This window comes from Podarcis liolepis, assembly GCF_965112155.1.
Source record: "Podarcis liolepis genome assembly, chromosome: 7".
Taxonomy (NCBI): domain Eukaryota; kingdom Metazoa; phylum Chordata; class Lepidosauria; order Squamata; family Lacertidae; genus Podarcis; species Podarcis liolepis.
The window spans coordinates 47,066,197-47,092,100 of record NC_139561.1 but is presented as its reverse complement, the minus strand read 5'-3'; the positions used below and the strand labels follow the sequence as shown (position 1 = coordinate 47,092,100).

At 40.5% G+C, this 25,904-nt stretch overlaps 1 protein-coding gene and 1 long non-coding RNA gene across 3 annotated transcripts; one reads left to right on the top strand and one right to left on the bottom strand.

Annotated features, from left to right (window-relative positions):
- The first annotated feature begins 1,145 nt into the window (after window positions 1-1,145).
- Window positions 1,146-2,558, top strand: LOC310712264. Its single transcript, XR_014528822.1, has 2 exons — window positions 1,146-1,420; window positions 1,452-2,558. It is a non-coding gene; the product is annotated as an uncharacterized lncRNA (long non-coding RNA).
- Window positions 2,229-24,381, bottom strand: DYNC1LI2 (dynein cytoplasmic 1 light intermediate chain 2). 2 transcript variants are annotated; one of them, XM_083515048.1, is made up of 13 exons: window positions 23,946-24,381; window positions 19,416-19,489; window positions 18,793-18,909; window positions 17,379-17,609; window positions 13,723-13,886; window positions 12,933-13,026; window positions 12,005-12,140; window positions 10,807-10,918; window positions 9,100-9,159; window positions 8,496-8,537; window positions 6,873-6,990; window positions 5,922-6,038; window positions 2,229-5,437 (listed from the first exon to the last, which is right to left on the bottom strand). In XM_083515048.1, exons 1-13 carry the CDS (start codon window positions 24,074-24,076, stop codon window positions 5,331-5,333), a joined length of 1,503 nt encoding a protein of 500 aa, XP_083371174.1. In that variant the 5' UTR covers window positions 24,077-24,381; the 3' UTR covers window positions 2,229-5,330. The 2 variants fall into 2 exon arrangements, with proteins under 2 accessions (XP_083371174.1, XP_083371175.1); XM_083515049.1 differs by having other exon boundaries at window positions 19,412-19,489; window positions 23,946-24,103.
- Between the last annotated feature and the right edge of the window lie 1,523 nt (window positions 24,382-25,904).

Sequence of the window (25,904 nt, the reverse complement as noted above, 5' to 3'; positions counted from 1 at the left end):
GAGCTCTTCTATGCAATCAGTCTATAGTCCAATGAAGTATAGTGGAAATAGGATAAAGAAAGGTACAGGTGTAGCAAAACAAAAATTTATGAAATCTGTTTTGGAACAAATTATATGAAGAACCACCTTCCCCCAGATGAATCTGCTCACACACTGTGCTCCAGATCAGAGTTCTTCCTCCGTGTCCCCTTGCTATCAGAAGTTTAGTTGAATGGAACATTATTCATGACCTTTATAGGCAATTTGTGACATTTCATTTCCCAATTTGTGACATTTCATTTCCCGGCAAGCCCCATTCACTCCTTCCTTAATAGTTTGCGAATGAATTGTAAATAATATTTTATTTGGCCAAGCCTTCATTTGGACTTTTAAGTATTCTCCGAAGTAAGTATATTTTAGCATGCTGTATACATGTTTTATTTCATTTATTGTATTTTGTTTTTGAAATCGTATGCCACTTTGGAAACTTATTTGGGCCAAAAGGCAAAGTAAAAAAACAACTGGATAAATAAAATGGGTGATAAATAAAAAAATTCCTTCCAGTAGCACCTTAAAGACCAACTAAGTAAAAGTGCTACTGGAAGGAATTTTTTTATTTTTGACTATGGCAGACCAACACGGCTACCTATCTGTAACTAAAATGGGTGATGTTTGTGATAAGCTAATTCAGAGGTAGCCAATGTAGTCCAAAACAACTGGAGTGTACCACAGCCCCCCTGAAGCCCAGTGGTTAGGGAGGATGGGAGTCCATAACATCTGGAGGGCTCCATGTTGGCTATCCCTGGGGTAGTTCATTCTGTTGCTCTAGTGCAGGGGTCTGCAACCTTTAAGACAAAAAGAGCCACTTGGACCAGTTTCCGAAGGAAAAAAACCCTGGGAGCCACAAAACCATTGCGACATTTAAAGCATGCGCGCCACTGCCCTCCAATCTGACAGTGGGTGGGAAGGTGACGTCGGGACGGTGCGTGACTAATGCACACACTGCCCCCATGCGACGTCACAGCCAGTACAGCGCCCGCCACAGTGGGGAGTGTCGGGGCGCGCAATGCGTCTCCTCCCCTCGCTAGTATCCGCCCTGGAGCCGCGGCAAAGGTGTAAAAGAGCCACATGCGGCTCCAGAGCCGTGGGTTGCAGACCCCTGCTCTAGTGTGATGTCCTGAATAACTTAACCAGCACTACATAATGGGCCCATGTTTATTTGCCCTCTGATCAAAAAGCAATAGACACAATAAGCTTCTGAGTGGTTTCTCTCCCCACTCTCATTACGGTATATCTAGCTTCACAATGTGAGACATACTAATCAGCAAATCAATCACCAAATCAGTCTACTCATCTTGTCTTTTCATGCTTCAGACACATTTTAAAAAAATTATTGAATGCTGCATGCCTTAAACTTAAATGTGATTTCAGCCATCTGTTTGTTTGTTTGTTTGTTTGTTTGTTTTAAAAAGAACAATTTCAAAATACAATATTCTGCTCTGGGGAAAGGGAGTGAGGTTTGTGATGTCTCAGTTCCTGCCACTCAGTTCAATAAGTAGAAGAAATAGGATCACAGCAAAAATCCCCCAACAAGCTGATGTCAAAGCACCAAAAAGGGCTTAATAAAAATGTAAATGTATACAGGAAAAGTTACCTATATGAAAACCACAGTACTTTATATTTTGTATCTAAACAGTAAACAGACACCCTTTGTATGTGATCTTGTATAAATGCACATGGTCCATCATTATGTATGTTAGGGCTAAGGCTTCTTTTGAAATGCACATCTTTTAGACTGAACAAGCTGATTCTCTCCTCACTTCATCAGTGTTTCAAAGGAAACTGCATTGTAATGCTTGTGATTTGTCCTGAGTGCTGCTACAGTCCTGTTTACTAACAGCATTTCAAGCTACAAAGCTTAACGCTCACCACCTAAACTACTGGTATGTCATTATCCCCACCCTTTTTTGTCACCACCATCAAAATTGTTTGGGTCTTAGGTCCCAGGCTGGTGGTTAGTCCCCCCCACCCATCCCAGCTTTGTGAGAAGCAGTGGATTAACTCATAGAACAAACTGGCAGAGTGTCACAATGGCTCAGCCATTAGCCCGCTCCAAAATGGCAGTTATTGTGCACTGCAAGGCAGCCATACAAACAAATTATTGTATATAAAGGTCAAAGCATCCTTTGCCTCAAACCACAATTTCAGAACTGCCCTGCTTAGTAAAAAAAGCAATTCAACACTGGTAAAGCAGTCTTGGTTGGTGTTTATTGAAGCCATTAATTAAAGAACATGTCCTCATTTTTGCCAGCACTAGAAAGCAAGATTCCACATGACTGCACCTGGTTAAAGCCATACAACTGGACTAAGGGTTGTATTGGATACATCTGCAGTCCTCATTGGAAGTTAAAAACATCAATAAACTTAGTCATATAGGAGAGTGAACTTTCATTTACAGCATGGATATGGTTAAGTTCAGTCACTTTCAATGTAGTTAAATTAAATAAAATACAACAAGTTCTGTTCAGTTTAAACAAGTTTTAAAATGCCAATAAAAAGTGCAAACTTTAAAAAAAAAATCAAGCAGCATAAACATAGCATTTTGATGGAGGGCCAATCCTTAATCCTTTATATTTGCCTTCTCTCTTCAAGTTGAATAGATTATTACTTTAAGTTTTAAACATGAACAGTAGATGCAATCAATATACCGTATATAAATATAGCCATGTAATAATTTTAACAGTCTACCATACAAGTGTATCCTGAAAAATAAAGTTAATTGTATTTTTAAAATGTAAAGGCTTTTGCAGTTTGGCCTTTGGTTCCAATGCTTGAGAACACCAGAAAAGATAACTGTGCAGCTTTCCAAAGTTGCTAGACTTTGGCAACCAAAAAACACTACATTACTTACAGCTTTCTTCCTTTGAGAAACTAGGAGCATTCACTTGCAGAGTTTCCTTAAGCACTATCTGAGTAGAGGTGGAAAATCAACTTCTGTTTGGATCCAAGCACTCTTTTGCACAACTGGAAAATGGTATGTTACTGGCTTTTGCTCATTTGCAGCAGTTCTAACATTCATTTTATGAAAATGAAGAAACAAAAACAAAAAAACCCAGTAGCCACTTGTACACATTATTGATATACAAAGTGAATTATCTGCATAAATGACAAAAACATTAACAGAAAGAGGCAGTTGTGTACTGAAGGCTTGCATTGGAACCGCATACCATCACAAAACACTTGCTTGTCCAACATACTTGTTTCCAATATGTTATGCCTTATCTCTAGGCAGCCAACATCAGCTCTAGACTGGCCAGCCAATCATAAGGCTGGTTCTATGCCTTTTGCACGTGTGGCAAGGAGACTGAGACAGTGGTAAAGTTCCCTGTGCTAGAACCCAGCATGAACTTAACCATCCCAACATGCCATGCACTTATGCATGGCATAAAATGTGCAGCTGCCTAACAGTATAATAAAGCTGCATGCCACGAGGACAGGATGCAAGTCACATCTGCTAGAGTGGCCACAGTTTTCTTTAACATACATCTGGCAAATCATATGCCAGCAGAACCACACACCAAATTGCCCCAACCACAACTCATCAATTTAAGATACAGGCAACTGTGGATGTAACTGAGGTTCTGAAATTATAAAAATGTAAAAAAAAGGAAAGGAAAACAACAACACATAACTGGCACAAGTAAACATGCTTTTAAGTTAATGCAAGTAAATACTCTTAGCTTTCTAGATAGTGTTAGACAGACTTACAAAAACAAAGAGGCGGCCTCTTGATGTAACACAGGGTTTGCAATTACATCCAGTACTGTGTTAGTGGTCAATTCATTCTGTATATTTAACAATATATATATGTATGTATATATAAATATTACGGGTGTTCTATTCAGAAACAAGATTCAGCATAACACACAAATCCTTATCAATAAAAAGTAAACTCTGCATAATTCATACGGTGGTTTTTTCCCTTCTGTGTGTTGATTACAAAGATGTTTAGTACTATAACGCAAGGTAGTGTTTCTTTTTCAAATATATCGTGCAGAAACTCAAAAGTGCCATTTCAGTTAACTGTGGGAGTCTTTCATAGCTCAAACTGGCCTTGGGTAATTATTTGAGTAGCAATGAGGGACAATTGTAAGATTCCTTTCCACATTTAAAAGGCTACACTAAAGGGCTATAATGAAGTCATTAGTTTCTATGTTTTAACAATGTAAACCTACAAACACTAGTAATTTACTGCAAAGTGGAACAAATTTTTTGGGAGCTTATAAGAAAATTATTACAGGTTTCACAAACCTTAAGGCGGGACTGAGTTTTCAGCTACTAAAAGAAAGATTTGTATTTCATAACACATTTCATCATGGGAAAGTGATATGTCACTCATTGCTCTTAACAGGCCATGTGATTGGCATTTAGGAAAAGGGGAAAAAAAACCCAAGGCAGAAGCTATGAGAAAACAGGATTCAAAATTATACATTACTATAAAAAGTTACTGAGTTATTCAAAGTAAAGTCAAACAAACAAAGACTGTTTGTACTACAGTGCACAAGAGGTTCAAGCACCTTCCAAAAGACATCCGTCACTGTGCCAGGCACTTGGTCTAATCAAGCTTCTCCCTGTGTCAGCTGTGACAAAAAGGGCACCCACCACATTTCATGTAGCTTCTTGTTAAAACAAAAAAACAAAAATGCAATTTATAACAAGAAAAATTCCCATGATACTCAGCATATAAGCTTTGGACACTTTCCAATTGTAAAGGCTTTTGTTTTTAAAACATGATTATCTGATCTCTATTCAACACAGGATGTATTAACACTGCTTTTCTCCAGTCCGTCCAACATACTTTTCACTTCTGAGCCAGATCTTGCACTTATTTTAAATGCAGCATCTTACACTCTCTTCATCTAACCATCACTCTACTACACCAGATTCTCTCCAAGTATAAATATGTTTTGAATGGCCAACTCCAGTATACTTGGAAAAGGGGACTTCATTCATCCTTAGTGCCAGCAGCCACTGGTGGCTTTTCAACAGGAATCCCGCATCTTACTTCTCTGTGCTCTTCCCTAGGAATTGCAGCTGCACCTTGTTTGCCACCCAAATCAAGAGAATTGCCCTATTTATATTCTAAAATGGTTATCTTAAAACAGAGGAATTTTATATGCAAATCTTCCTGAATGTGCACTTGATACTGGGACAAGCCAATGAAGGTTAAATTTCATTTCCCCCTGCCCCAAGAAAAACTTATAGCATCTGCCATAGCAGAGAACTCCTGGTCTTATCAGATCAATGTACATAGTTATTTGGTCATTTACATATGCAGGTTCAAGCATTAATCAAGCTTCGTTCTCTGTCGGAGAGGAGTTGGTCGTTACCATAGAGTCTGGTTTGCGAGTCATTCTATCCAGTTCTTCTTGGACATTCGTCAAAACCGTTTTTTGCCCTAAAGAAAACTTGAGGTTACTATTTCAGCCAAAGCACTCAAATAATAAAACAGTTGCAAACATGCTTTCTATGTCATCGTGGAAGATTCTAGAATCACAACAATAAGCAGAAACCAAGGTGTGGATAATTTAGACTGGGAACGGCTTAATTCTCTGTGAGACACAGCTCCAGGATCATTTATTTATGAAAATATTGGGCTTTGACATTAGCCAACCATCCATGGATTTCAGTATGGTCTATGCAGAGTAAGTTAATATGAAAAAATATTAATGCTTTTAGAAGCATAGGAAGCTTCCTTATACTGAACAATCTGAGTATTGTCTACACTGACTCGCAGCAGCCCTTCAGGGTTTCAGACAGGTGACATTCCCAGGCCTACCTGAAGATGCTACAGATTGAACATAGGATCTTCTGCATGCAAAGCAGATGTTCTACCACTGAGCTAGGGCCCCTCCAGTGCTGCATTAGGCTCCAGACAGTACCTGATTTTTTGGCTGTGGTCTGCACTCCTCCGGCACCAGGACTCCCAGGAGAGCCAGTCTTTTTACTCAAGAGACTGTTGAAGAAGCTGGCTAGCACACCTTCACTTGCAGCGTTATCTAATTAAAAGGAGGGGAGAAAAGTTTAAAACACACAGGACCGTGGCAGATTAACAATCCTTTATGTTCAAAATATACGAAAGGCATAAAGGGATGCGTGGGAGGGAAACGAATGTTACAAAGAATGTAATTCCTAACTGGCATATCAACCCATTCCCTTTTCAAAGAGGTCTATACAAAAAATTAAACATATTTAAATACAGTGGTACCTCAGGTTACAGATGCTTCAGGTTACATACGCTTCAGGTTACAGACTCTGCTAACCCAGAAATAGTACCTTGGGTTAAGAACTTTGCTTCAGGATGAGAACAGAAATCGCGCCGTGGCAGCACGGCGGCAGCGGGAGGCCCCATTAATCATCAGGTTAAGAACAGACCTCCAGAGCGAATTAAGTTCTTAACCCGAGGTACCACTGTATATTGTCTTATATTTTATTCCTGCTTCCCAATTTACTGGCTCTTCTAGCAAAACTGGTCATCACTTCCATTCAGAAATAAAACTGTCTTCCTTGTTGGGTCCTAAATTGTGGCAAGAATATATTAAATCCCATTACTTCAATAGTCAACGAAATCTGAATTTTTCTGCTATAATTATATTATTATTATAGGAGATTATTATAGTTATATTATTAAACTATGGATACAAGTATTGTTCATAATTCTCTCCATCCCTGATAACTGAAAAAACATTTTAAAGCCCCAACAGCTGCCTACTGAGTATGCCACATGAATATTTGATTTTATCACTAAATTAGTATCTGCCTTTCATCTAACAAGCTCAGTGTTCCAAGAAAAGATTACAAACAAAATAGGTTGTTTAGGTTGCAGTGCATACTTTTAATTGTTGGATCTGGCTTCTTAACAGATGCTATTGGCGAGGCACTGGGGACAGTGACAGGGCCTGCCCTGCCCTGGGGTCTTGGTGATCCGGAAGGCCCTCGTGCAGGAGATTCCTGGACAATCACAAATTGCAACAATGCAATTAACAATAAAGAAAAAAAGAGAAAAAATGCAACTGCTAAAGTGTACTCCAGCACTTCTTTGCTCAGAGATTCCCAAATTACACCAGTGAACTTCTCCAGATTAAAGAGAATTGAGGAAGCAACAGCAATTTATATTTTGTCCAAAAAAAAGTAGCAACTCTCTGCAATTTAAAAGTAAAATTTCAATTGCAAATCTAATTGCATAAATTACTTTATGTTTGGGTTTAGTGAAATATAAGGAAAACTGCTATCAGTTAAATTTTAGAGCTTCCACTATTTTTGAGTGATACTGGCTGCGTTCAGACATAATGTTAATCCACAGAGTGTGGTTTGTTTAAAATATGACTAGTTTACCTGTGCATGCAATTTGAGCACTCCCACTCTGCTCCTCCCTTCCTCTGCTTCCTGATCATGGCTAGTTTGGAGAGAAATAAACCACGAGCACTGCCTCACACATAACACTAAGCCTGCTGTTTCATTGTTTGCTTCCCTACTCAACTAAGGGTGAAGTGGGAGAGCTTTAACTGCACACACCAACACACAGCTCATGCACAGTTAAACAAAGCATTCTTAAAATGAACTGTACTCCAGAGCTTACTGTTACATCCCAATACAGCCTACTAAGTTCTCAGAATGGGCTCCCCCTGCAGTGTGTTTTATTTCTTTCTTGCCTTTCTCTTTTTAAATGTTCAATCTCTTTACACATACACAGCAGACGACGTTCTCCTCCCACTTTATTTAGTAGCTTGTGCTTCCCTAGTCAAATGCCCATATATCATTTTGAGAACTCTGGAGTTTGCTGTAGAAGTTGCATGTTTTCATTTATCACTGTAAAAAGTTTGTCAATTTCAAATATCAGTTTTTGGGTATACCTCAGCACAGATTTGTAAATACATTCAACTGGTAAAATGATCTATTCACATAGTGTAACAGAATAGCAAAACACCTTCAGTTGCTTGGGATACTTTTTAAAATGTTATGCATAAACTGCATGCAATATTCCAAAAAGAGACTAAGCAAGCATTGTAGTAAGGTTTGATAATTTCAATCATTCAGGCTATGGGGCTCAGGCTTACATTTTAAACTACTAATTAAAGGGTAAAGGTAAAGGGACCCCTGACCGTTAGGTCCAGTCGCGGACGACTCTGGGGTTGTGGCGCTCATCTTGCTTTACTGGCCGAGGGAGCCAGTGTACAGCTTCTGGGTCATGACTAAGCCACTTCTGGAGAACCAGAGCAGCGCACGGAAATGCCGTTTACCTTCCCGTGGTTCCTATTTATCTACTTGCACTTTGACGTGCTTTCGAACTGATAGGTTGGCAGGAGCAGGGACTGAGCAACAGGAGCTCACCCTGTCGCGGGGATTCGAACTGCCAACCTTTCGATCAGCAAGCCCTAGGCACTGTGGTTTAGACTACAGCGTCAACTGCGTTACATTTTAAACAACAAATTACTTTCTTACAAACACATACTTACAGAAGCTCTTGTAGGTGTGGCTGGCTGCTTGGCAAGGTGAGACTGAAAAAGAACAAAGAGCTCTTAAATATACTAGGGGGAAATGTCCCAAAATTTAAAAACGTGTGATGATGCTATCTTGTGAACTTGAGCTTAACCTTACTCAATGTGACTCTGACACTTTTACAAAGTTATTCCCAAATGATATCATTAGAGGGCACCAGAATTAAACAGGAAAAGAGGTAGAATTCTGCAGTACAGTTGCATTACATAATAAGTGGGGGTTAAGTTCCAAGAGTCATGTTTATGCAAAAATGAAACTGTTGATATATGCTTCTCAAGATGCTATGGAATTCCTCGTGCTGTTGTTAAATGCTTCATGTGATAAAGTTGAGTCGTATCTTATACACATTTAACATGCAAATTCAGCTCAGCTGCAGTCCATTTCAGCCTTTTTCTTCTGCCAGCATCTCCCTCTGCCTTCCTCCTTCTGCTGGCTTCTACCAGTCACTTGCACGGAGGAGTGAGGAGAGGCAGTGGAGACATGGGAGAGGCCTCCCCAAGGGATTTCCTCCCCACTTGCCAGCAAAGGAAAAGTAATTCTGGCTATATGTTCTTTTCTTACCTGCTGCTTCATAAGAAACACTTGTTCATCTTCCGCTGCAAGTTCTTTATCATGAACTAACTGATGAGAAGAGGAATAAAACACAGAAAACTTCATTATAAACAAAAAATGGCTGCACAAATTATAAGGGGGGCATTACCATGACAAGCTGTATATATAGTAAATTATCCCTTCAGTGTCCTAATAATCTGGAATAATTCCTACTCTCTGCTGTCTGACACAAGTTATGTAGTAGACGTGTGTGTGTGCTTGTTTACATGCATGCAACTCCAGTGAGGGAATCCTGCAGCAAGCACAGCCTGAGAGATTATCTTCCTAGCAGCAAAAATTTAGTACCACAGCTGCTATGCCAACATTCCCACACTTAGAGCCCCCTCAATGTTTTGTGACTCCTGTTCCCATCAGCCCCAGCCGACATGGTCAATGGTCAGTTGGTGGGAGCTTTAGTCTGAAAGATCTAGAAAGCACCATGTTGGGGAAGGCTGTACTATACTAGCCATGGAAGCTACAGGAAGGCAGGGAGCATGTGGAAGCTTCTGGCCACAACAACTCCTTGCACTTCTTTCTGACTCCTTTCTTGCTTGGCTGGTTTCAGAAGGGGGGGGGGCAAGCAGCTCTGCTCAATTAGTACCCCAATTAGTATTCAATTCTTGTTGGATTAGTACCCCAAATCCATTAGGTCCTTAAACACATAGCAGCAGTAGCAGGCTGTTTGCTGGTTAAAGAGAGGATTTCCAACTTGGAGGGCTTGAAGACAGATTCAGTTTAGAAGTGTCCTCCACCCCAAGTTCCCCCCAAAATACAAGACACCTTATCCATAACTCAATAGGAATTTAACAGATATGCTGCGTAGATGTCAAGAATTTTTCAGAACAAAAACTTTTATATGCAAAGTCACAAATATATATATAGTCTGTGACCTGGCCTCCTCTTGTGCATCATTATTTTTTAAATGTATATCGATAACATTCCCTAGGCAGTTTACAAAATTTAAAAGTTAGGGTGGTATTCAACTAACTCATCCTCAGAGCAGACCCCCTGCAAACTGTGGACTTGGAAGTCATATTAATTTAAATGAAGCTATGACCAACGTATTTTAAAATATGTTTATTTAAACATCAAGCTTAATAAAAATCCAGGACCAGCTGTTCTGCCAGCATGGTAAATTATGTTTTAGACAGAGCTGATCTACTGGAAGAGGCTGAGCATATGTATTTTGGGGGGGGGGGTCCAGACTATAGGTCACATGCTAAATCCATAACACAAACCCAAAACACTGCATACATACACCAAATACACAGCAAGCAGTCTACAGCTAAAGCTTGCACCAGGATATTTAGAACTACTTTAATCAATTGTCTTCTACTCATAGTTCATTGGATCCAAGCCACCATTCTTTTGTCTCTTCCCATACAGAAATGCAATGTACTACATTTTGTCAGGGATTGAGAGCTGTGTTTTGTTTGCTTTTGAAACCTTCTGCATTAATCCAATCAGACTTCAGTACACCTGCCTCACTGCAGTCCCCAAAGGGTTACAAATGTAAAAGGAATACTGTAGGCTAGGCAAATAAATGAGGGTGGTGGTTTATAAAGTCAAATTATTGGCTTAGCATTCTTACCATGGCTCAGGATACTGAATTCACTGTAGTGGTTACTTACAGCCCTGCACACTTGATAAAGTAATGTATAATTCAATGGTGCTTACCTTTCTTACAGGAGGTTTTACAATGAAGTCTTCATATGGATCTTCTGGTTTCACTGTTGTGAAGTTTTCATGTAGAATTGAAATTTTCTTTTCATTGTCCCAGCCAGCAGGTCTAGCAAGAGAAAGGATTCATGTCAGCACATCAGCATATCCTTTTTTCCAGAAGTACAGAATAATGGTGACTGGCACAGGTACATTTTGAAAATATTTGTTTAGCTTGCCTTTTTGCATTTGAGAAAAATACAGAAAAGTGTTATTACACTGTTGTACATTAAACGGGACATTCTTCATTCTCCCACAAAGCAAAACTGTCCTCAATGAAGTAAGAAGTATAATGCTAATTCACATTACTGTGAAATGCAGGAAACCAAAAGAGACCAATTCCCTGGATCACCTTACAGTCAACTGAAAGCACTACAGCACATCTGGGTGCACTGGCAAACACACACTCAGCAGGAAGATGGAGCCAATCCTGGCTCTAAGTGTACCTGCGTTGATCACATTTATACTTTTAAAACTGTGCTGTGTGAAGTGACCTTACAACTGAAGAACTGCACCTATGCCTAGAAGGCAAGGATGAATTTGGTGCAACCTGCCACAAAACCATCACCCCTTTCCTTATGATCATTTGTAATCAGATGAGCCCTCAACTCCTTGGGTAGGAAGGAGACAGAAATATAACACACAAATGAACGTATGGTTTGTGTTGGCATTGGCCTTTATATTGGCCAAATATCCCAAAGAGAATGTTATGTGGAGTCATATTAGCTTAATTTTTCCAGAGCAGCACTACTATCATTGCATGACACACCTGTGGCAAAAGACATTCAGGGATGGAGAAGCTTATTCCACTTCACGGTGGCAATGGGAAGGGGAGATACTTGTCTCCTTGCAGAAACAACAGCAACTCCACATCAGATAATATAACCTGGTGCTTCAGAAAAGCAGTTCTAAAGTTCAGGCAGTAAATATGCAATCCTGAGTGTTCTTATTGGAAAGGAACTTCCATTAAATCAACGTAGACTGACTTCTGCCTAGCATGTTTAAGAGATGTATATATATTGTGCTATCTTATTTATGTTTCACCTACTACAGTGTCTCCTTTTCATCCATCAGCCTCCCCCCTTATCTTATTCTCAAATTAAAGGGGATTTTCAAGTCTTAGTGTAAATGTACAAGAAATTGCTCTTCAACTTACATGAAAACTGCATCCTTTTCTACCACTAAGGCAGGTGTGATAAAATGAAAGCCATATGTTTTATGTACAATGTACTTATATAACAAATCAAGATTCTTTTCCTCTTTAACTGATGAGTAGATCAAAGCTGCACCATCTATTAATTTGCATTAAGGAAAACTTTTAAAATGTTATTAAGATCAATTGAAATTAATCTGCTAAATTTGTATTTTATGTTTTTTAAACAGAGAAAAGTTTCCAGAAATGAAATACTTGAAATACTGTAATGGGATGGGCCCTATGTGCAATTCCTTAACATGAAATGGGCTGTACATTTCAGTGTCTAATGAAATACAAAGGGAACAAAGAGAGCTTGAAAGTAAAAAAAATAAGGTGGCAACATGACTAGAAGCAATCTGCTAGATTTAAACAGAAAGTGCCATTCCTAAGTGATCCACAGTATTTACTAATATATGTATATATCATATAATACATATATTAATTCCTACTTATAATTAACTAATTGTACTTGCAGCACAATTCTATGCATGTCTACTCAAAACCAAGACCCACGATGTTCAGTGTAAATATGTAAAAATGGAGCAAGCATGGACATAGTGGGATTTATTTCTGAATCAACATGCAGAGGACTGCACTGTTAGTTGTACAAAAAAAAAATCTAAGATTGAGCAAATTTATCAGTCCTTAAAGGCTGCCAGGCTACTACTGAAAAATAAAGTGTGGAGATAAAGTGTCTTTACGTATGCAATACAAAAAATGAAATATACAGGAAACAAATTATTATTTTTCAATAATGGAGGGAAAATAGCAGACTCAGACCATACATTTGGGTTGAGATGATGGAATACTGAGCTTTATGTAAAGTGACAGCGCTCAATATGGCACTGTTTTTTATTCCACTACTTAAGCTCAAGTAAGAAAAAGATACATTGTAAGCAGAATCTACGAATGTGCGACTGAATGAAGTCAAAATGTTCTTCTCTGTAGTCAAGTTCCTTTTCTAATACACTCATTGCATCACACTGAAAAAGAAACACAAAGAAAAGTCTTAAGAATTCTAAAAGCCTGAAGTGGAAAATGTGTGCAGAACATACACACTTTTGCATAAATTAGTGTTCAAAGCAAGCTTGGTTTGGGGTCATTAAGCAAAATACTTCAAAAGTCATCAGATATTATATACCATCAAGTTTGGACAGACAAAATATATTTTATTAAAATATCACAAAAGCACACATTTAAACTTCATAGACATCACATACTTTAAGACACCTTACTCCTCAGCTTTGAAACAAATGCAGAAAGGTATTTTAATTTGCATATTCATGCTTCAGAAGATAAAAGTTTACAACTGTTGATCACACTTTAAAGTTTGGGGCTTTTTTGTGGTGTGTGTATAAGATTAAAAACTGAACTTCCATTCTCTGAATTTAACTGAGAGACATTTTACAGATTTGAAAATATGGATAATAACTAATAGAACAGAGAATCCCGAAGAAAGAAATGGACTGCACTCAATGCTCTTCCCAGACATACTAAAAATCCAAATGTTTTTACATAAACACACAAATACTGACAATTACACTATTTTATATGGGCAGTGACAAACACTCACAATGTATATCAGGATCACAAGAAACGCAAGAGGGCAATAAAACATATCATTAGCAATAACCAAAATACTTTCCAAGAACTGCCAGTAAATGAGAGCTCAAACTTACCTTTGTACAAACTACTATCACAGGGATGCCGAGGTTGTGAGTCAGAACATTATCTCCAAGTGGTAGAATTACATTTTCATCATCTTGTCCTGATGGGCCTCTTCTCTGCGGTGACCCCTGATACCCATCTTCAGGTTCTACATATTCCTGAAAAGCCTTCACAACTATGATAAAAAAAATAGTTTTACATGTAATTATAAAATACTTTGGGTGATATACAGCACTGGGTGAGGGTAATTTCTCATTCCTGCCCCTTCCACTTTGGAGGGTCCCTCAACCTTTTGGAACCTATCTGGTGGGCACACAGAGCCTGGAGATGAGGGGAGAGAAGAGGGAATTCGCTTTGCTGTCAAGCACCACTTGAAAACCACTCTTTAAAGTTATGCAAAGGGGAATATGTTTTGAGGTTAAGCAAAATGTGGAGGTTCAGTAAAACTATTTATTGTTTTTTAAGCTGCCCTTCATCCTTTTGGATACCATGGAAGTTTGCAAAATAATCAAACAAAAATACAGAAGAGTTACTAAAAGATTAAAATGTCTAAAAGAAATTACACTCATAAACAAAATCAATACAGAAGAAGCAACATATCAATTGTGAGATTCCAAACAATGTTTACCTCTCAGAGGAGAAGATGAGTCTTCAATTGACCAGCTAACTGACCAGGAAGGACTAGTTAACAACATGCAAAAAACCCGGGATCCTGGTCTATGGTTCCCAAAGAGGCCAAGGTGCTTTAAAAAAGGTCTGAAGTTAGCATACAAATCCTGACTTGTTTGGGAGAAACAAACCAGGATTCCTCCCGGGTTCCCACATTGCAACAGGCTAGCAGTTCCTGGTTAGTTTTACCCACCTGCACAAAGGGTGGGGGAAGTGAACCAGCTGGATGCACCAGCATGCACACTCACAGTAAGCCAGGATAAGCCAGGAATCCTGGCTTATTGTGAAATGCAAATGCAGCCTTTAACTTGCAAGTTTTCTTTTTAGCATAAAGCAACACTCTCTCCCTGCATAAATTATTAGTCATTACTGTAATGAGTTTTAATTCAGCATTCAGAGACCATTTGAGTACATCTTGGTTTGAAACTTCAACACTGCACCATTTCAGAAAAAAATTAACAGAGACTTTAAAATGGTATTCCATTAAACATGTTATCACTAATTAGTAGATGAGACTTGGCAACTCATCCAACAGGCCCCACAAGCAGAAGTGAGGCAGGCATGCGCTGGAATGCCTTGTGACACTGCCACTGCTACTGCTCTCCTTCCTTAACCCACAGGGGAGGCAAACACAGCAAGTAACAGTTAAAATCGTGGGCAAGGGTTAAGCACAGCTACTTCTCTTAGAGCAACATTTGCATTCCACAGCTGTGGAAAACCAGGGAAGCCTGGTGGTGTGGACTGGAAGGGAGGGAGGCCTCTCAGACAAGAATTGTCCACTGGCAGCAGAGATGCATTTTAGAAATAAGGTGAGCGCCCGCGTCAAGGAAGGACTGCAGCAATAGGATCCTTAGGCTGCCCTTAGTTGCTGCTTTAGGTACAATGATCCTTCTGTGGGGGGAAAGCACAGAATCAGCAATGCTCTGCCCTCTGCATTTTTCAACAGTTTACTTGGCAGCTTCCATTTCAGCAAAGGAATGAACACCACAAAAACTGCATGAAATGTGACAATGGGGAGACACAGAAATGGCAATTTATTTTGCTGAAGCTCAGAAGCAGGCATTGACTTTGGTCACAATAGGCATCATTGGCACATGACTTGCCTCATGAGACAGATATGGAGTGACGTAATCCCCAATACAAAATGTACTTCTTGGTAGGAAGAAAGGGATTATTTTACCCACTGAATTTGATAGGATCCTCTTGGTTTAAAAAACTGCACAATACAGCTTTGACAGCCACCTTTTACATTGTCCCACTAGTTTAAAATGAGTGCCCCGTTAATGGTGCAAGTCTGCAAAAGCATCAGGAAATTCTTGTCAGATTGCATTGCTTTACAAAGAAGCAAAGTGTCAGAAAACTTTGGGACAGTGAGAAACCATTTCTTTCAATCAAACTTGCTATACTATGAATGAACTATATTTTCAGGAACATTACGGCATGGTGAAGAGAGGTTCTCCCAAGTTCCAGTAATAAGTCCAACCCTGTGCAGTGGAAGAGCATTCCGGCACTGTACCCCTTTATCAAGGGAATGTGAAATTAGATACCACCGTCTCCTATCCTGAACTATCATCTATTTAAATGACATTTCTATTGTGCACAAATTCTGCATAGGTATTTTCATTAGCACACTTTCCACCTCATTGCATTAATATATAAATATAGATTCAAGTTTTTAACATAGCAACCGACTATGCATACCTGAGAGCTCACACAATGAAGAATACTAAGTAGTAACTGTGGTTCTCCTTACAGTCTTTTTATGAACTTGGGGTATTATAACCTTGAAATTGATGCTATCAGTGACAGGAAAGCCAATACTACAGGATGCTTATTGGTTTCACAGTTGACTATCTTTTAATTATGCCTGTTTCTGGAATTCAGCAAACTGCCACTGTGCAGAAATGTTCCATACCTCACTCTGACTGTCCTCAAACTTACGGGACTCCTGCATGCATTAACTGATAACACATGATTACTCACATGTAAAAACCTCAAGTCATATTCTCTTAACTGCACTTCTCCCACCTCACAGGGGGTCTACCTTTGTTGACCAAGCATGACTGAAGCTGTACAACCTGAATATATTTTAGTAAGGTTTGCACAGATAGACCATCAAAGACTTCTAGATGTAGAGATACTTTAAGAACCAGACAAGTTCTATTATTTGCTATCAATCCCCCCATGTATGTGTGCATATGTGCACATTGCTCTGAATTTAATAGTCATTATTACTTACTAGTCTATTGCTCTTAGGTACTCTCTTAAATTTTGCAATGGATTTTATTATTATTGTAAGCTGTTCTGAGAGCCAGTTTTGGCTGGAAAATGGAGTAAAATAATAAACAATCTCCATGCTAACCAACCTTCTTGCCAGAGATTTCTAAAAAATATTTAGCAACATAAGCTCTTGACAATGTTTGTAAGTAATGAAGTCAGTTTCTTAAACAGCCTTCAGTGTGTCTTGCTCTCCAAATATATGTTTTATCCATATTATTCCAAAGTCTCCACACCTTGTTCTGCAAGGATATGGAAAAGAAACTGTATTTGATTTGTTTACAAATCTCAGAGTTCTCACAATTCCAAACTCTGTAATAGGAATGACATTTTACAAGTCACTTGTGCATCAAACAAGTCCAGAACATATGCCCACAGCCATAATGCTCACCAAACTATCTATATTGTTTCAATTCATGTGCCAATTCCAAACTCTGTACTAGGAATGAGATTTTACAAATGACTTGTGCATCAAACAAGTCCAGAACATATGCCCACAGCCACAATGCTCACTGAACTATCTATATCGTTTCAATTCATGATCAAAGCCTAGCTGAAAGGAAGACTCCCAAACATGAACTGCTGGCAGGGAGAATAAAGAGAATGCTAGGCTACATGACCACTGGTGGGTTACAATAAGGCAACTGCATATGAATTTAAAAGCAATCATCCCGGAAAGTTGTAGGGATACAAAATAAACTTTCAGTCTCGCATTACTTACATTGCTGTTCCATATCTCTCATCTCTTCAGGGGGGATTTTCAGCTTATCAATATGTTCACGCAATACACTTGCCCATTTCTGTAAGGATTCCATAACAGTCCATGGTCTAGACATATCTGCCACAAAAATGACAAGGGTCTCTTGCAGTGATTCTGCTGAAACAGCGAATTTCAAGAGCCCTTTATGGTACAAGTCCCCATCAAGAATCCAGACGTTACAACGGGTCTGATCTGAAAGGAAGGAGAGATGTTCTCATTAAGAAATCATTTCCCACAGTTATTATTAGTCACCACCTATATACATGGCATTTTACAAAGAATGAGAAGACAAATCCTTAATCCCACAGAGACACCTATCTTAAATTTGACACAAGTGAGACAAAAAAGGAAGAGGAAGGAACTGGAACCAGGATCAAGCAAATGATAGTATGTGTGTGTATTGCAGTCACACACTTTGGCTTAGCTGCAATGGATATTAGGACTAAGGGTTACTCCACAGCAGTGATGGGGAGCCTATGGCCCCTGAGATGCTGCTGGATTACAACTCCCATCATCCTTGATCACTGGCCACACTGGCACTGGCTGATGGGAAGTAGAGTCCAACAACATCTAGAGGCTCGTGTGTTCCCCACGACTGTTCCAAAGGCTTCACAGAAAAAGTGTTTTTTTTAAAGGAGGGATTTGAAAATAAAGGAAGGACATGTCTAGGCAGAAAGAGAGGAAGATCAAGGTCATTTCAGGGAGCAGGAAACTTGATGGTGTTGGAGCTGACTGAGAAACAGTCACAAATATGAGTATTCCAAGATATTAAGAGCAGAGAGATAAGAAGTGGATAGCCATGGAGGATTTTCAAGTGAGGACAAAAGTCTTGTGCAGTATCCAGGAGGGGATAAGAAGTGTAGGGATTTAATGAAGGGTATCACATGGCTAGAGCAACAACAGAGGTGAATCATTTTGGGAGCATTTCTCAACATATAAAGAACAAATGGATTAAATTACAGCTGCAATTATTATTCTGGGTAGTGGTGCTCACCCTTTGGCATGCCCTTCCATCAGATGTTAAGGAGATGAGTAATTATATAACATTTAGGAAACATCTGAAAGCAGCCCTGTATAGGGAAGCTTTTTAAAGTTTAATGTTTTACTATGTTTTTATATATGCTGGAAACCACCTAGAGTGGCTGGGGCAACCCAGTCTGAGGGCGGGGTACAAATTATTATTAATAATAATAACAACTATTATTACTAGTACTACTACTACTGCATATATTCACATGGGACTAAGCTCTATTGAACACTGTTGAACATGCTTTGTCAGAGGCTTTGAGAAGGCAGTCGAAAAATCAGCTGCCCTTTAGAAGAGGCCAGCCTTCAGCTTTAAGCACAAGACATGCAAGTAAGGCAAATACATTACCATCTCTGTCTTCATCATGGATATTTAGGTACAGGTATTCCAGGCCTCTTCCTTTCTTCCCATGCTCTGCTCCTTGGATTTTAGTCATTAGTGTTGTTTTGCCTGAGCCATCATCACCTGCCAATAGGTTTAGAGGGCAGAAAACAAACATCAAGAAGCTCATCTCTTCCAGGAAATGATCAAGTCTCTGAGCTTAGAATTTAGTGGGCGCTGGAGAAACAATTCATTTATTCTCTTATAGGGTAGCAAAATAGCCCCATTACAGGAAAGAGAGACTCTCTTGGTTTCAGCATCACAATTCACATTCATAAGCTGAACTTACTCTTTCACTTACTCTACAAAAAGGTCACATTTGCATCTTTAATATTTTGAATGTATCTTCTTAAGGCTATTAACATGCACCACAAGCTCTTTTGTCAATACATTAGATCTAAGATATTTTGTCAGCACAAAAAAGATACAAGATCAACTTTAGCCTGGCTAATATTATATTACATGCCTCCAAATAGGCTGTGTACTAAATTAAACAGCTCATTTTGTTCTATCAGTTAAATTTGTTTTAAAAAGTAATCCAGTGTCAGAATTCCCATAAGAATCTCCCACTATTACTCACTGATACTTACCAAAGACAAGAATATTTTTGCCTGTGGGTAATTTAGACCTGGATCGTGTGGCAACTTCACTCAGTATTGAGTGCCTGCATAAAACAAGTTCACTTATTAGTTTGTCTGAGACATAACACAAATCAAATGAAACAAAATAACTGTCAAAGGGCATTTCTGTGCAGGAAAGTTTATGTATTTCAGGGGTGGAGAACCTCAGGCTCAGGGGTCAAATGCAGCCCTCCACAGGCACCTCTCTCTTGCCCTTGGAACTCTCTCCAGGCCTGCCACTATCCCCAAGCCATACTGTCACCGGTCCTGTTCAGCGCTCTCCTCAAGTGCCTTTGCTTGGCTGAACCATGTCCTTGAACTGTGATAATACCTCTTGCGTGCCAGGATAGAACATGGGAGACAGTCAGGTTGGATGTGCAAGTGTAGAAACCTCTGGCTTTTGCATGGCTGTAATTTAGCCTCTTGTACAAATGTACAGACCATGGGCCGAAAGAAGACCCAGAAGACACCAACCTATCACCCACCAGGATCACCCGCTGACTTCAAAGTCAATTAAGTCAGGAGGAATGAGACCTTCCAGGTGCCATATTCCAGCAGTGGATGGGGCAAGAAGCAAAAGTGTACAGAGTAAGAGATGTAACTTTTACCTTCGTACAGGCTACATTCCAGCCATGCAAAAGCCATAGGTTTCTGTTCACACACAGAGACGTCTCCATCTTCCATCCAGGCAAGGAAACAGCATTATCACAGTTCAATAATACATTCCAGCCAGGCAAAAGTACTTGCAGAAGGTATGCTGCAGAGCCAGTGAAGGGTGTGGCCTGGAAGAGGGTAGGGCAGCCAGGAGAGAGTCCTGAGGGCCTAGAGGGGTTGCATGTCCCTTACCAAGTGAGCTTGCTTAGTGCTCCTGCATGTGTACAGAGGGCCAAACAGAAATCCACTGATTTCACAATCCAGCTCCTGCAGCCATCCCTACATAGATACAGTTGTGTAGTGCAAAAGGTAGGTGGGTGACATGGCCAGGGGTTTTGGATTATGTTCCCAGATTGTATAAAGGCTCTATGCTGTTGCCAACCTTTTTTTTTAATAAAGCAACCATTAGGTATGCATGCTTGTTCAGGAAATGTACAATGTACAAGGAAACTTTATTTAAATCAGTTAAATAAAGTTATATGATTCTATGTAAGTTGTCTTCACTTAAAATTATGTATTATTTATTTCAATACAATCAGAAAGCTCAATCCACCAGTTTTGGCCTATAATGGAAAACTACAATGACTGGAACACTAAGTGTTATGAGTTATGTGCTGTTTTTGTCTATGCAGCACTGCAATGACACTTGGTAGCAAAGGTGTTTTTGGAAACCTGACCTCTCATGAAATTCTGCTACTCTGAAGACAGCTGATTCACTGCTGATGCTCAAATGATAGTAGTATATTTTAAGTCCACTAATCTTGTTAGTTTTGCTTAATAAAGTAATTAAAAAAAAATACAACATGTTTAGTTTCCAGTTTCACTTTAGTTACTGTGGATGAAATTTCTGGTTTTGTCTGTTTTAAATAGATATACACATATATCTTTAAGAAAAGCAGAACTCACTGATAATGCTGTCTAATTCCACTATGCAGGGAGGGGGCTATGCTACTACCGTCAGATTCTTTATTACTACAACTAATGCTTTCCTTAAATATTGAAACTCAGGAAAAAATAAAATATTTCAAAAAAAGAGGGGGAAGAGAAACAGTACTACCGAGCACCATTATTCTGAAGGGAATTTTCAATGTATTCCTAATTGTGATATACTTCTAGCAATATGTCAGCAGACCTGTCTCCACCAGAATGCAAACACAGACACTCATGGGTAACAGATGCTCAAATCCCTAGCCACTTAAACCTCATTAGCAATGTGCACATTAGCCTTTCCTTTATCCTCACTTTAAATTCTACTGAGTGGCTTTGCTCAAATTCTAGATCTTCTCCTAGAGCACAGAAGTGGAGCTGGAAGAGACATTTTTAGGCCAGACTGCCAGGTTTGGCCAACTTCTACAAAACATGTAGGGTTCCAGTAGCAGCTGAAAAACAAGAGTAAGCATCTGTCCAAATAAATAAGACCATGTCATACTAAATCACTCAGATTGCACATATAAAACAAAACACAATAGCCCTATTTGTTTGCATAGATCTGATATACTCTCTCTTGCTCAGGAGTACATCAAGTTATAATGCTACCTCCTTCACAATAGTAAAATTCCCCCAAGTGGCATTGCTTTCAGATGCTCTCCACTGCAAGAGGCAAAATCAGAACCCATAATGCTTCAGTGGTCACAGAGCATATCTGATACTGGAAACAGCCTCTCTGTATATCACAATGTAACTATTACTACCTATTCCTATAAACTTCCAAGGGAAGTTACATAATACTGTTAAAAATATTGTGCATATGCCAACACCTGAGCATAAACAAGAATAAAGGGAGCTCCCAAGCAGAGCATGAATTTCTGTAGTGTTTGCTGAGGGTCAGTTCTGCAACTTGATCTTGCAGTCCAACAAACATACACATTTATATATAAAGCTATTTATAGACCACACCTCATACAAAATTCCAGAGCAGGTTACAACAAAATATACAAAAGAGCTAAGATACAACCAAAAACAATACAAAATAATCATAGAAATGAAGACTGGATACAAAGGTGCTGCACAAGAGAGAACGCGTGAAAAAAATAGTTGATCAGTATAGGGTATTTTTTAATATAAATTAAGCTATTTTACAATGGGGCTACAGAATCTCAAATATATTCACAGGGAAAAAATGATTTCATAATAATTTAGTTTAGTATTTGCACCTCTCTTTTCTATTAAAATTAAAGTCAAAGCTGCTTACAAAAAAAGATAATGCCATAATTGATTTCTCCAAGTTAAGAGCATTATGTCCAGTTCTGGGCACTACACTTTTAAGAAGGATATTGACAAACTAGCATTAAGAGGAGGACAACCTGGATGGTGAGAGGTCTGGAAACCAAGCTCTGTTTAGAATGGTTGAAAAGTATGTTTAGTTTGAAGAAGAGAAGGGGAAGTATAATACCAATCTCCAAATAGCTAAAGAGTTGTCACATAACAGATGGAGCTCTATTGCTCAAGAGAACAGGACCAGAATCAATGGAGGGAAAATGCAGGGAACAAAGATTTTGTCTAAATGTTAGCATAATTTTCATATTGGCAATAGACAGTGGAACAAAACTGACTGTCACATGAGGAAGTGGGCTTTCCTAAACTAGGCATGTATAAGAAACTGGAGAGTCAATGCCAGGGGTGCTGTAGTTGCAAGATCCTGCACTAAGTGGGGAAGGCTCATAGATCTCTTCCAACTCTATAATTTAAAGAATTTTTATTCTTAATTTGACTGGCACTGCATTTTCAATCTACTCCATCTTCTAAAGCCGCCAAGATTTTATAACCCAGCCTATCAAGCAGGTGTCTGTGGGCAGTTCTGCAGCATTTGAAGAGTCCTTTGTCAGAGTGCTGTAGTTGATTCTACATTAAGCAGGTGTTTGGGCTAGATATCCTCCAAGGTCCCTTTCAATTCTATAGATCTACAATTGAAGAAAAGTAAGACCAGCACTAGATGCTTCAGAGTTCAGCCTGGCACAATATTTCTGGACAAAAGCTGTCAGGCTAGAACCACACATTGGTTTAGATATTTTTCTCTGTTTAAATAGATGGGTCTGAGTGTAGGAATGCTGTTTTTAAATATACCAAGAGAGTAGGCTGGGTGAAAATACAAAGTGCATCCACTGCTCATCTAAACCACCATCACATGAACACTTGAGAAGTCAGCCCTGCTAATGCATGGGTTTCTGCTGCATTCACAATGAAAGTAATCATCAACAAAGCAATCCAGAGCCTGTCATTTTATCTCATTAGCTTTTTCAACAACCATGGCTGCCAGCTAGGTCAAGATTAGAGCTGCTGGCATCGCATTTTAAGTGGGCACAAGAGGGTAACGCTGCATTTTTGTTCCTGGGCCTCCATGGGGGGCGGGGAGGTCCCTGCTGCATAATCCTTCGATGGAAAGCGGGGGTGGGGTGGGGGACAGAGAAGAGATAATCCTACTTGAAAAGGGATGCTCTGTACCCCACCGACACGTAGCTTCTTGGCTTCGCTGCCTACATGGCTCACATCTATGCACCCTTGTAATTGCACAGCGAAAAAGAGACAGGGAGGGAGAAGCGACCCTTCCTACCCCAACCAGCCCTTCTTCCTCAAGGCTCATAACTGCACAAGGCGCCCCTCCCAACACTAGGCTGAGCCGGGCTTGAGCTGTCAAAGAGCCAAGAGCCTGGGGCCTCCAGGCAGACCCGGCGGAGCCCCGGCAACGGCTGCTCCCGGGAGCACGGAGGCTCCGAGCCCACCGCTGAAGCCCAGTTCCCGTCAGGACTGTGGAAGGCAGACAGAGCAACCGCTGCCCCTCCCTGGCCAATGCCAGCCCGGCAGCCAGGAGCCGCCAGGAGCCCAGGCCAGCCTAGCGCGGTTCCTCACCAAAGGCTCTGCCCTTCGTCCTCCTCGCTGGCGAACTCGGCGGCCACGGGCCCGTCCGGCCCCAGCAGCTTCTTCTCCGCCAGCACCGGCGCCATCTTGCCAACGGCAGCCACCACAAAGAGTGACCTCATCCGCCCAGGCCCCGCCGAGAGGACCCCGCCTTTCCCACGCGCAGCGCCGAGGACCCCGACCGTCCTGCCCGGTGCCGGGTCGCCGCCGCCGCCACGGGGCCCTTTTCCCGCGCCCGACTCTCGTAGGCACGCTTGGCACCTCCAGCAGCGGCTTCTCCGTGGGGTCAAGCGGCAGCTTCAAGGCGGCGCTCCTGCCTGACGAGGGGACGGGCGCTTCGTTCTAGTCAGGCAGCGTCCTGGACTCCTAAGGAGCGGTACCATATTCTGGACGATGAGTTCAAGCTTTTTGGGGCCGCCGCCCAGTGTTTGTGCGGAACAGGGACCCCTAGCGGAGACGGAGAGCGGCGCAGACTCTGCCGGCTACGCCCAGGCTTCGTAAAAGAACGCGGCGCAATTGTCGAGGCAAAATTGATTGGAAATCTTGCATGTTCACAAATTGTGTATCGCATCTACACTCATAAGTGGAGTCTAGGGAAGGATGCTGTCACAAATGAGGGGTTGCCCCAAAGGTGCTGAAAACACCAGTTTCTGGGAAACAAGGGTGGGAGGGTGCTTCTGCGCTCGTGGTGATGTTTGCAGGCTTTCCTTAGGCATCTGGTTGGCACGATGAGAGCCAGCTGCAGGGCACTTCTTAGGTGAACATGCAGTGTATGGAACAGCAGTATGGAACAGTCGCATCATGTCATAACAGATAGTAAGGTGCGAATTCAAGCCTGAGTTAAGTTTGTAAACTATACAGGCAAAGTTCTCAAGGCAGCTGTCAAAAATTTTAACGCACCTGATTTGCAGATTCGCCCATTTGATGGAATGATTTAGAACTCAGGTGACGACTTCATCTTTTGACTGGGCACAGCATCCCTCCCTATACCAGCAAACATCACAACTGTCCCCGTAGGCAGGCTTGTTTATCAGAACTATCCCTGTATGCAGCAGGGCATATGGGGACTCAGACCCATAAATGGCAGCTTCTGGCCTGGCAGAGTTCCAAATCTTGCATCATAAAGCCAAAGCCCACCACAGGTGGCAGGGCACCACCAGCAGGGCAACCCAGGGGTTTTTGCGTAACTCCCTACAGGTCACCCTGCAAGGCTAACTGTAGATAAAGAGGTGATCACTAAATGAGAATTAAGGATTGCTCACCAGGGTTAGAGGCTGGCCTCTAGATGAATGCCACATGAAACTGACCTTACTGACCCTGTGCAAGAATCAGGTTGAGCTGTATACTTACTACTGGGAGCAGGGAAAGGGACCAAGTTCTAATACTGTGGCAATTCTTATCTTTTTAGAGATTATCATCTTGCATTACTACTGCACTTTATTATAATTGTATCTGAACCTTTGGAAACCTAGACTGGGCACTCAGCTACACTGGCAAAGAAAAAATGCTTTATGTGCACTATTTATGCATTTTAACACTGTGACATCAGATGGCATTGTGGAGTTCCGTTTTTCCTAACCCGATTTCTCATACATAGTTTGCAGCATGTTTAACTGAAACAATTATTTGATGTGTCTAGATCCAGCCTTGAAATGAACTTCTTTTTCTCGTTCATTTCGTAGCAAAATATTTCTTAGAATTGGTTCGGACTTAAATTTGAGAGAATGGGGAGATATTGGTTGTAGAATATATGAGTAAAATCAGAGGAGAGATAGGAAATGGGGGTGCCTATGGTTATACTGTAGCAGTCTCAGGGAGACAGGGCACTGGAGGTTGGACATAGCAGATAAGGAAAAGATGGGATAGATAGGTGACAGATCTATCGTCTGATTCTTCGCCCAGCCTATAGGATCTATGTTGCTCTATCAACCAACTGTTTAGAGATTTTTA

Excerpts from the sequence above, each read along its gene's own strand:
- DYNC1LI2 (XM_083515048.1), bottom strand. The coding sequence starts at position 24,076 with ATGAGGTCACTCTTTGTGGTGGCTGCCGTTGGCAAGATGGCGCCGGTG. Across the intron at positions 10,919-12,004 it reads GAAAAGGATGCAGTTTTCAT|ACCTGCTGGCTGGGACAATG; the intron begins GTAAGTTGAAGA and ends TTCTCTTGCTAG. Across the intron at positions 6,991-8,495 it reads CCACACCTACAAGAGCTTCT|GAATCTCCTGCACGAGGGCC; the intron begins GTAAGTATGTGT and ends GTGATTGTCCAG.